This window comes from Lycorma delicatula, chromosome 2 (assembly GCF_047948215.1).
Source record: "Lycorma delicatula isolate Av1 chromosome 2, ASM4794821v1, whole genome shotgun sequence".
Classification (NCBI taxonomy): Eukaryota; Metazoa; Arthropoda; class Insecta; order Hemiptera; family Fulgoridae; genus Lycorma; species Lycorma delicatula.
In genome coordinates this window covers 51,245,981-51,259,121 of record NC_134456.1, presented here as the reverse complement: position 1 = coordinate 51,259,121, position 13,141 = coordinate 51,245,981, and the positions used below count along the sequence as shown (strand labels likewise).

At 28.9% G+C, this 13,141-nt stretch overlaps 1 protein-coding gene across 9 annotated transcripts in view; it reads right to left on the bottom strand.

The window, feature by feature from the left end:
* Positions 1-13,141, bottom strand: part of per (period circadian regulator) — a 178,878-nt gene that overhangs the window by 47,685 nt on the left and 118,052 nt on the right. For 5 of the 9 annotated variants that reach the window (XM_075355260.1, XM_075355262.1, XM_075355268.1 and 2 more), the window contains 4 exons: positions 12,648-12,767; positions 10,354-10,497; positions 6,869-6,987; positions 557-736 (listed from right to left, as the gene is read on the bottom strand). In XM_075355260.1, the coding sequence (XP_075211375.1) occupies positions 557-736; positions 6,869-6,987; positions 10,354-10,497; positions 12,648-12,767 (563 nt within the window). The remainder of the gene's footprint in view (positions 1-556; positions 737-6,868; positions 6,988-10,353; positions 10,498-12,647; positions 12,768-13,141) is intronic. The other 4 variants (XM_075355264.1, XM_075355265.1, XM_075355263.1 and 1 more) reach the window with 3 other exon arrangements.

Genomic DNA, 13,141 nt, shown 5'->3' with positions numbered 1-13,141 from the left:
AAACAATTATTTTAATAACAACAAAAAAAATCTTAAAATAGAATAACTAACAAATAACATAGTCAACATCGTTTGTATGGAAGGACACGTTACATCTTACTCTTATAAAAATACAAACATATATAAAGCGACTCCTTTTTATTTTCAGTCAGAATTTTTAATAGCAGTTTAGGAACAGTAATTCAAAATATCTGATTGCTGTTTCTTTTTATTCTTTTGTAACATATATAAGAAATTTATAATGTCTAGATTAATTAAATTTACATAAGTTGTTACATAAGTTCCAAAAAAAAAAATTGACAGATGCACTCAAATATTGAGTAAATTAAGAAGATAAAGAATTTTCAATTTTATTGAACAGTTCTAAACGACATTCATAAGAAAAAATATTACAAAAGTAATAACATACAGAAGCAAATATAATAAAAAAATTGATCAAGTTCTGAGTAATCTTTGATTAGTGATCATTACTGACAAAAAAAAATCTGACAAAAATTAACCACAAAAATGTAAAAAATAACAATAAAATTTGTACAATAAAACTAAAATTTATTACCAATTAACATGAAGTAATATTGACCTGTTTTGTGATCCGCCACATATTGAATCAACATTAGGTGATATCTTCCCTTCATCATCACCACCACTGAGCTGAGGATTTCTCTCTCCACACAAACTTGTTTTGCTATCACCAGATTCATCAGATAGTGTTGTTTTTGGCTTGCTTTCAAAAAATCTTCACCATGAAGGAATACAAAAAAGAAAAGCAAACATAAAGTATAATTATTAACAAAATTTGATTCATTAAAAAATGCAACTCGGTCATTAAAAATACAGAGAAAATAAAAAAATAAATTGAAACAATAAATAAAAAAACACACATACACACACACACACACACACACACACACACACACACACACATATATATATATATATATATATATATATATACATAAAACTCACAGCTGAGTTGTAGACTATATTAGAAAATAAAGTTTAACAAATCAAGAGAACAAAATCACTGATGGCTTTAATTAATGTAAAAAAATCACAGAAACAATCATAAAACCCTTTTCATACAGATGACCTTGAAACTTAAGATAGATTTACACTTGCCCATGATAATCAAAATAGATATGAATTGATAGTAAATAAAAGAAAACAAAGTTTCATTGAATTTCAAAAGCATTTTAACAAGGATACAACCATATCAGCAACAATAAACTGAATAAAAATGTTATAAGTCACTTCTGGCAAACATTAAAATGAGATGAATTTACTGCTCATCTATGTAATAAATTACCCATCTATATTATATACTCTAGAAAATTGTTAGATTGGATAACAGATTATAAACTAAAAATTGAAATAAAAATAAAAGCGAATAAACAGATAAAAACTTATTTTCATCTCATTGTGTCAAATAAGAGTATTACTGGAACTGTTTTATTAACTAATTTACAATGCTATTATTTTTTCAAATTTTTATTTTTTAAGTGTAAATAGATTGATGCTAAATATGTTTCAGCAGTAAGTAGGCAGATTTTAAGATTTATTAAATGTAGTATATTCATATCTGTCTGTAATAAGTCACATGCCTAACTGACTATCACAAATTCCAACCCATACTGACATCTTGGAGCATAAAAACAATTAAGGAAATTTTGTTTTCATACCCAAAACTAAAGGAAAATTTAAAAAAATTTAAGGTATAATTTTACAAGGTGCCACCGTCTCTATAGATATTTCATGGTTTCATGGTAAAAAGAAGGAAATCTCACAGTAAAAACTTGCACAAGAGATCCTTTTTGTTGAACACATCTATTTATTCTTAAAACAACTAGCAAATTAAAGTGTGCCCCAATTCACTATGAGCTTTCCTAAAAAAATTATTACATAAGAACCTAACAAAAAATTGTAGCACAGTATACACTGCTGAATAAAAAGGAAAGCAATTGACACAGTTATGATCACAACCATTGGGAAATGAAGCCACCATAATATTTTACATAATAAGAAGGAGGTTTTTATATAAGATCATAAAAATGATAATTCTTTTTATAAAATTTTCAAAAAATAATTCTTCGATTAGAAGAAAATTTAATGGTGACTATGAAATATAATCTAAATTATAATTAAACAGTAAAATTAAAAGCAGAGATCAGATGTAGAAGTAACATAAAAGTAAAATAAAATAACATAACACAACACAGATATAAATAAATCTATAAATAATCTAACACAGAACTCCACTAACACTAACACATAAACTCCAATTTTTTGGGACACAAATTTTATGTGGGCAATTCTGCTTTTCTGAGCTATAAAAAAACCTGATCTAAAAAATAAAGAACCTACACTAAAATTTAATAGAAACAAATCAAAAAAACTCTATTCATATTATGCAATCAAGGTATACACGTTAAAGGTAAAGTTCTTCAAGAATGACACACAATTTAGGTTATAATTTGAAAATGTAAAAAATAGTTGTTTTGCATTTCAGACAAATGTTCCCATTTACTAATCCATGCATAATGAATATATTAAAACTAATAAACACTACATGTCAACATTACGTATTTTGGTTAAGAAAATGTTAAAGTTACATAAAAAAATATTTACAATACTGATGTAGGTAGTTAACTAGAACTGAATTTGGTTAATATCTGTGAACCAGTGTGTTCAGTTTTGAAATCATTGTTATTCAAATAGTATTTTCCAATAAAATAATTATTTTGCATTAATTAGCTTCCAGACCCTAAAACCAAGCTCGATAAATATGAGCACATGAAGTACAGCACTTTGTGAGAGTAAAAAATTGATAATAAAAAGGTAAAATAACATTATAAATAATCTGGAAAAGAGAGAAATTTGTAGCAGAATGTTTTAAAAATAAGAACTACAGTGGTAGATTATGTTTTAACACACTGACTGTGGAACACATCATATGTGTGGTCAAGGTGGTCTAGAGTCACATGAACTCTGCATCAGGTCTAATGTATTTTAATACCTCTTATAGGAGCAAAAATGTGTTTAATTGGTTCTGTACAAACTCATTGGACCTGTTTTTGTTAGTATGTTCAGTTTATATAATGTGATAACAGGATTGTTTTCATATCACATTTGAACTTATCTACCCGTTCAAGAAACCTAATAGAAGGAAATCTAATATTTATAGTAATAGAAGATATTAAATATGACTGTTTTATGCTTTTTTTACATAGTACTTATGTTATTTATGAGGTCTATAAATAAAGTAATGAGTCTAGTTTTTTGGCAGTCAAACTGGCAACACTGTAACGTTACTAGTAAACATATTGTTTGTTATATGAACAGCTAATTTATATTAGGCAGTAATATTTTTAGTCTATTGTTGCCATGTGAAATGTAAAAAACTTTTCGTAAAACAAGTTTTTGTTGTACTTTACAAAATTGAGTGATACTAATTATGAGAAACATTGGGCAATCAAGTTTTGTGTTAAACTCTGTGAGAATTCTACTGAAATTTTTTCAAAATTGTAACGGGCGTTTGGAGATGACACTCTGTCACAATCCCAAGTTTTTAGGTGGTTTAAAGCGTTTTCAGATGGCTGGGAATCACTTGCGAATGATCCATGCTCTGGAAGACCGTTAACATCAAAGTGATGAGAATGTTTAGCGAATCAGATACTTGATAAGGTACGACTGGCGATTAACTGTCAGAATGATTGCAGAACAATTGAATCTGAACCATACCACAGTTCATCAAATTTTGACAAACAAATTGGACAAGAAAAAAGTTTGTACAAAATTGGTTCCAAAAAACCTCACTCTTGAACAGAAAAACAACAGGGTGTAACTGTGGCACAATCTTCTAGGGCGAAATGAAAGTGATTCTGATTTTCTAAAAAATGTTATTACTGGTGATGAATCTTGGATATTTCAGTACAACCCAGAAACAAAACACCAGAGCAAGGAGTGGTACACTTTAAACACACCACGTCCCAAAAAACTAAAAATGAGCAAGTTAAAAATCAAAGCCATGCTAATTTGTTTCTTTGATAGTAATGGCATTGTCCACAAGGAGTTTTTGCCTACAGGACAGACTGTAAATCAATATGTTTACTAAGAAATTCTTGAAAGACTTAAGAAAAGAGTTGCCCACATGAGACCAACCATCAAAGATAAATGGATGCTGCATCATGACAATGCACCTTGTCATATTGTATTCTCAATTAATGAGTTTTTGGCAAAGAAAAACATTCTTGTAATTGCTCAACCACCTTACTCATCTGATTTGAGACCCTGCAACTTTTACCTGTTCCCGACTTTAAAAAGCATGTTAAAGGACACTATTCTAGAACAGTAGAAAATATTTAAAAAAATGTAACTCACCATATGAAGGATATTTCGGTTTCTGAGTTCCAACACTGCTTTGAAGAGTGGGAAACTGTTTGAAGCATTGCGTGGCTTCTCAAGGGAACTACTTCGAAGGTGATGTTATAATGGTCCATGTATAATTGGATTTTAAATAAAAGAATTTTCTGAACCAGTCCCATTACTTTATTTACAGACCTCGTATATGAAAATAATTGAAAATCTGCATAATAATAATAACTGCTGAGCAATTTAATGATTAATCAATAACTAGGTAAGTTTTATTTTTTCAGAACTGATATTTTGTGGGTAGAGTATTTATCAAATCAGAATATTAGATACTCTATGTATATATATATATATATATATATATATATATATATATATATATATATATATATATATATATATATATAAAAACTTATGTTCTTTAACATGGACATGATGTGTTGATGATATTCTCTTTTATATATAACCTAATAATAAACAATGAATATGTAATAATAATTTTAAACACAATTAAAATTTTATAATGAAAACTTAAAATTCAAATTTGAAATAGATAATAATAGTATGTTAAATTATTTAGATGTCAATATCGAACAAACAAGGACAACCAAATTGAAATATCAGTATACAGAAAACCTACATCTAATAATACAACAATTCATAAAAAACAAATCACCCTTAGTCTCATAAAATTAACGCTTACTCATGTATGATTAATAGAGCAATCAAATACACACATAATAACAAAGAAGAGTTAAACAATGAAATAAACATCACAAAACATTTAACTGTTGTAAATGGATATAATACTACTTTAATTAATAACATTTATAAAAAAAACAACCATAAAAATACAATAACAAAATAAATACCTTACAAACAATACTTAATAAGAAACAAAAGAGCGAAAAAAAATATATAAAGTACTTATACAGTAATAATATCATCAAAAATATTACTAAAAGTTACAATAAAGAAATGTTTAGACCAGCATACAAACTTAAAAACCACATAATAAAATATTTATAAAACAAAAATAATAATAAAATAAACAAACTGTGTGGCGCTTATAAAATGAAATGTAATAACTTTGATGGTATTTATAGGAAAAACAAATGGATCCTTAAGTAGATTTCTTGAACATTATACTTATAGAAATTACAAAAATAATAAATTAGGTTTATTTAATATGACAGACCATTTAATAAACAATAAACATTCTATTTCTGATATTAACACAAATTTAGAAAAATTAGAAATTAATAAAAACAACATAAAATTAGATATATTAGAAAAATATTACATATATAAATATTCTAAGTTAAGTTTTTTAACAACTGTGACCTTACATAACAGACATGACTAACTTTATACTATGATGACCAATTGTGATTTTAACATTTTATAAATTTACATTATACATAATTTAATTTTAATGATCTGAAACTGAAGAATAACTTTCCTGAGGATGGTCAAATGACTGAAAGTGCTAGAAAAGAGAAAGAGGACAAATTGTTGGTAAGGTTGAATTACATTTATTTATATATAAATAATATATAGATAAAACAAAATTCCAATTTGATAAACCATCAGAGTGTTTGAGGGAGATGTTCTAAAAAAACTGATAGCAGCACTTGTGTAAATTAATATGCAATTATCATTATTTTTGTATTTGTATTTTTATTATACCATAACAGAATTATTTCAATCATGAATGAGGATATGGGATCCTGTGAAAGTACTTTCATGAAAAATTAAGGTAAGACATATCTTATATCTATATTCTTTACTAGGGGGTTTAGTTAATAGAATTAAATATAATTTAACATATATATATATATTATATATATATATAGCATATATGTTGAGAGGAAAAGAAGAATGGTTGGCAATTGACAGACTTGCAGAGGAGATAATAAAGGCAAAGCAAGTGGATTACCAGGAGTGGAGGGATACACTTTAAGGGGAAAAAAATAAAAAAGTTAAAGACCGAGACTTTGCTGTTGGGATGGGGCCCTGGGAACTACATAGCCAGGCCCAGTGTCCTTGTCATCACTGGTTAGAGGCAGACAAGACAAATAATAAGGAAAAGATCCGGAACTGGCAAGCCAACCTGCCATACTGGACATACTTCCAGCAGGCGGGAAGACTCGTTAGAGTTGCAAGGACACTTCCCTGGGTTGAGTAACACTTCATTGTTGATCTGACCCAGGAGAAAAAAGAAAAATATATATATATATATTATGACATCTGGGATCTACTATTATGTATACATTATGAATGCTTTGACATCTTGGAATATTCCTATTTACAAAAATATAAATTACAATAATATTGGAAAGCAATGCAAGGCCACATACGCACAAAAAAAATCCAAAAATCCATCTTTGGGCTGACTTCTATGTGTTTCTACACAATGAACAGGTTAAGGTATTTAGGCTTACTTAATAAAATATCAAAAAGTTAAGTAAATTTAAATAAATAAATGGTAAATAATTACCTTTGTATATTATCATTATAATTGAGCTGTGTATAACTAGGAGGTGTTTCAGAAGATGATTTACTGTCATAATAGTCATGATGTGGTGATATTTCACCAAGCATTACTGAATCTCTACCCTAGAGGAAAAAATGAAAATAATCTTACATGAAATTTGAATCTATAATAATTTTACTGGATATTTACTTACATAAAAACATACAAATAAATCAATCATTTTGATAAAAACTGGAGATGTACTCAACATGCACAAGACAAAGATAAGAGTAAACCTGAAAGTAAGACTGAAATTACAAAGATCAGTAACATAATTTTAAATTTTACCTGCATTTTTTCAACAAAAAAAATTCATAATAATATCATAATAAAGTGTTTCAAAATAAACACTAGGATTTAAATTGTATGCCATTTGTTTTTTCGGTAGGGTTGGTAACACTCTCTTAAGTACATGTTGTAGTAATCACATTCCAGTTAATAGAGTTAGTCATGATGGAGAAATACACGAGGCAGGAGTGTGTAACTACTGTGGCAATATATTACAAATGTGGAGAGTGTTGTGCTGAAACTGTCAATGATGTACGTTATCGCAAGATGATAACAGTATTTTTGTGGCCTCAGTTGGAAGCCATAGACTTTGGCTTTGATGTTGATGAAATGCTTTTTCAGCAGGATGGTACCATATGTCATGCGGCATGTGAATCCATTGAGTTGTTATAGCAGAAATTTCATGGGTGGCTGATTTCACACAACAGTGATTACAATTCATCACCAAAGTTATGCGCTGTTACACAGTTTGACTTTTACATCTGGGGATTTATAAAGACCAAGTCAACAGCAAGTGCATATCAACCATTCCTGAACTGCATGCATGTTCAAAGTTGTAAGGTAAGATAAGGTCATGCGTAGTCCCCAACGATTGACCTAACCCACCCGGGTTAGTTCAAGTAAGTGCCAAAATCCAGTTGTAACCACAACTTGATTTTGTGTATGTACATTTGTTTACCACAAAAATTATGAATTGGTATTTGTTTCTTTTTTTAATTGTAATCATTTATTTTATTATTGTTATTTTTTACTTTTTTAGGGGGTAGGGATTTAAGAAATAAAATAAGGTTTATTAGTTATCTTTAAATTTTAATTATCAGCTGAAGTGGGAGTATGTCAGCAATTTTTTTTCATTTTTCCTGCCTTCTCCATCTCAGAGTTATTTCCCCATTTCTTCTTCGTAATCTAGTGCTTCCTCTGTAAATTAATTTTCTATAAATTCTGTTTCATAATTACCATAAAAAATTATGAAGCACTACACAAGCAACAACAACTTTGGGAACATTTTCTTACTGAATTCGCACAAGATTTCCAAGTACAGGGAATCTTTTTTTAACTGATTGAACATTCTTTCTATTATCTCGTTCTTTGTAATGATGGCTGTTATATACTTTTTCTTCTCTACTTGTTGCGGAAGTGAATGGTGTGAGCACCCACAGTGAAATCCCATATCCATTGTCAGCCAAGACACACACTAATCCCATATGGGCAGATAGAACTTTATGGACTGAGCCTCTTCTCCATATCCTACTGTCATGTATACTTCCAGGCCATGATACATCTATACTTGTGAATCTTTCTGTAGCGTCGCAGGTTGCCTGTACATTAATGCTTGCATAACCTTTCCTATTTATATAGGAATCTCCTAATTTTGATGGTTTTGTAATTTGTATGCGAGTGCAATCCAAAGCAGTAGGAATTTTAAAGTGCGATAACCACTTTTCTCGCGCTTCATTAACTTCTTCCATAGTTTCAGGAAAATGAATCCACTCCGCAGCCCGTTCAATAACTTTATTTAGGATGTAATTAAATGTTTTTCCAACAGTCGTCCTGTTAACCCTAAAGTCTTCAGCAATACTTGATAGCCAGGATCACTGAGATATTGCAAGAATATTTCCATCTTCAAATCTGATCTCAAAGCACTACCTCTTGTTCCATTACTTTCATCTAAAAATGTCTGCGATAAAACCGCTACAGATTTTTTTCAAAGCAAAGTAACTGTTTGTATTTACTTGGACTAATTTCTCGTCACTTTTTGTACACTTTACACTAACGCATTTTCATAAAAGCTGACATATCTGTATAAAAAAGAGTTTTAAGTCAGCACAAGATCAACCTGAAATATGAGCAAGTAAATACTGAAAAATATTGATAAGTATTCTTTTTTATTCTCACAATTTCAAGTACTGAATACCGCAAGTATCCACTGGTAATTATAAGTGAATACTGGAGTTGCAAGTAAGTGCTGGCAGAAGTCAAGTACAGTCAACACTATCAGTAAATACTTATTTTTTATTCTCATTTTCTTCAGTGATTACTTGAAAAGTAATCATTTGACAAGTAAAAGGTTTTACTTATTTTTATTCACTGTAGCCGTTATCACAACAATTGAGCCACAAGTTTCTGAAAAAGTGATTGCAAATTTTGTCAAAAGATTGCACAAGTGTCATACAAGATCTGGAGGATATTTGCTAGATATTATTTTCCAAATTTAATTGGAATGTTTGCTCTGTCAAAATATGTTACAACTTTTCCAATTCATGCAGAAAATAAAGGTTCATTTTGAAATTTAAATCCTGTTTCTTTTGGGACACTCAATATTTTACTTCTACTAAGATAAATAAGTGTAGATACACATAGGTTCATGTAAATTTTAAATACAAACCGTGCAGAGGTTGTGTGTTACATAATTATCAGAGAAACAACACCAGAAAAACTGAAAATATAATAATTGAAAATAACCTGAATATAAAGGTAAGAATAATTTAGACTAAATGTATTTTTTTCTTAAATTTATTTAGCCGAAGACATTTATAATATTATCTGTTGGTCAATCATTATTACATAAGTTTATGTTGCAACAATTATTGGTTCCAGGTAATAAGTACTTGAAAGTTTAAAACTTTTTAATTTGTGGAACTGATTTAACCCTGGGTGTTTTTCTGCAATCTGCTATTCAATTCCTGAAATCTCTAAAGAGTTTTTACATACAAATAAAATAAAATTTTTTCTGCGTTTTCAAACAACTATTCCTGGTTACTTAGGATAGAAAGTATAGAATATAATTGTTTCTGAAACTACATCTACTATCAGAGTTAATATTCATTTATGGGACGAGTGAAGTGAGAAAATCCGTCTTTAAAAATGCGCTTTCAGAATGGTCTACATCCAGTAAAAAAAATGACCTTGCTCAAAATCTCCCTAATTTTGGAACTGTAGTTAACAAGTACTCTATTGATAACATGAACAAATTATCAATTATTTTATTTATTAACAATATAATTAAAACATTTCAATTACTATTGAAATATCAAACTAAGATTAATTAACAATACTCAGTAATATATAGCAGTATACTGCTCATTAATTTAATCTCATGTTATTCAAATTGCCAAAGATATTTTATAACACGAACAAAAAATAAACAAAAAAATACTTACAGATATACTCAATGAAACTGGTTTGCTCTCAGTTTTTTCAGAACTTGTTTTTTCCTCATCAACAAAATTTTCCATAAATGTTAAAAGTTCCTTGCAAAACTTTGTCATTTGTCGTTTTGATGAGTTTGATGTTTCTGCAGTCTGCTATCAAAAAAATATACAAATAAAAATAGTAATATCTTTTAAGACAGTTATGAAGGATTTTATGAACTGTATTGGCAATATTCTTTTCACAAAATTTCATACTGCAAAGTATCCAGTAAAATAAAAAAATATTCAGTAAATGAAAAATTACTTAAAAAGATATTAAACACATTTTTATTGTAAAATATGGGGGGCCATGTAAGCATTTGCTACAGGTTTAAAAAAAAAAATCAATGAATTTATCATAAAACAAGGGCAACTCAAGAATACGATTACTTTAAAATTTTACAAGTAAATAATGGGAGTAAATGAAGTGAGGAATTTGGAATACAGCAGACTTTTTTCTATGCTGCAAGTAGTTTACTTGTCAGCGACTATGGTGCAATGTTGAATGTTTGTCATTACAGTGTTCATTGAGCATTAATCGATCTATGAGCATTAATTGATACTGATAATTCAGCATTAATAGATATCCAAAGAAAAGTTAATGTATCTCAACATTACTAATTCTTTCGTAGAATATTTTTTTGAGGGGTATAAAAAAATGTCAAATAACCAGAAATGTTAGCTACTTCAATGACAATTACTTAGATTCTGCAAATCCTGAATAGGTAAGACAAGTTGTTCTACAGAGCTTTCGATGATCAATAATACAACATTCATTGTCACTGAACATATGGGATAGTGCAGCATGTCATGTAGTCTATTACAACCTTTTTTTACTCGCTTGATTTAATGTGTTCAAAATATTCTGCCAAATGGTTTAGTGAATTATTGTGACTTTTATAGAAGACTTATTCAAGTGTTATGCAAAAGTATTTAAGTGTTGTATAATTTAATTATCTCAGAATAAGCTCATTTTCAATTAACAGGTTACAATGTACAAACTGTAGATACTGGTTTTCCAAACAACCTTAACTCATGCATGAACAAACTTAGCATAACGAAAAATTAACTGCTTGGTACTGAGTGATAATGTTTAGAGTCGCTGTTTCTTATTTCTTTGAAAAATCAATGAAACATTAACAATTCTGGATTAATAATATGCTGATATAGTCACCAAATTGTTTTACGTCACATTATGATAATTTAAAATCAGAGAATTATTTAAGCAAGATGTTTCTATATTCCATGTTATGAGAATTTCAATGGATATTTTAAAAACATTGTTTCCTAATTGATTGGCCTTAAAGAGCTCCATATTTAAATGCTATGATTTCTTCTTCTGGAACTGTTTAAAAAAAAAAAATTATAAAAAGAAACTGATATCAATTTAACAGCTGAAAAACAACATCACAGAAGAAATCAAACCTTGTCTAAATCTTCCAGATAATTAAAAATAAATCATTTGACAAAATTATGTATATATTAGTTTTGATAAGACTTCAACAGAATGTTGCTGAAATCAGCAGTTTCAACTGTAGATATGAGAACTGATCCAAAATATTTTACTGAACATTCAGTATTTCCAAAGATGTGAATTCCACTTCTTTATAACAGCTGTTCAGTTGTATCAGCCTTGATACTAGGCGTGGAGAAAACATATTTGTTCTGAGTGTTGTAGAAATGGAATGTGAAATGAAATTTTATATGTGAATTCATTTTACTGGAATATTTTATGTGACCATGCATAAAATATAATATAAATAGCAATTATATTATCTATTATATAATATATTATATTAAAACAATAAATACAAATAACAGTAGTAACCAATAAATAAAACAAATTTATTCTCATTAAATCGTATTTTAATTTTCAAATATTTAACATTACAACAAGCCACTTCAAAACTTTTTAATCCAATCAAACACAAGTTCTTGACAGGGTAGCATTTTTGAACTGTGCCTAGAGTTGATAATTTGTTGCACAACGAACAATGGTACCTCCTCAGACATTCTGCTACTGACATGGGAATGTGACCTAAAGGCATGGCTGGTCGGTTGCTCCCCTCCATACATATCCAACTAACTACCTGCAGCTCACATTCACTGCTCTTCTTCACAGTCCATGAGGCAAAATTCCAGTTTATATTTGAATTCCCTTGTATAATACTGTTACATTCAAAGCTGACATATATATTTATTAAAATAAGATTTAGGGCATAAAATAAAAGAAAATGTATTAATAAATCAATAATGACCAATACCTCATTCAGAATACTTATTATCTCTTCCTGAATTGTATTACTCTCTTTAAGAACTTCTTCAGATATTTGCAGTGGTTCCAGTTCCCCCGAAGGAGTAATGACATCTGGATTTGGTGGACCCTATAGTTTTAAAATAAGAAATTTAGAATAAAAAAATTACTTTTATAAGCATGCAACTGTCTCACCTCTCTCTCTCTCTCTCTTATCTTTACACAAAAATATATATTATACATACATATGTTACAAGTATGTTTGTATACTTCAACATATGTTTGTAAAACATGCAACACATACAACACTGTTAACGATGAGTTTAAACCAATACATTTATTCACAATGGTGACAAGCTAAATCCAATTTTTTTCATAAAATGAATATTAAAGCATACAAAAAGTGCCAAGCCTAACTAGAGTTCAAGTGTGCGGCAATAGAGATGCAAAAAAAAACTCCAATGTGGACAACACATGACTTCCTTGTACACCTATTAAATTACA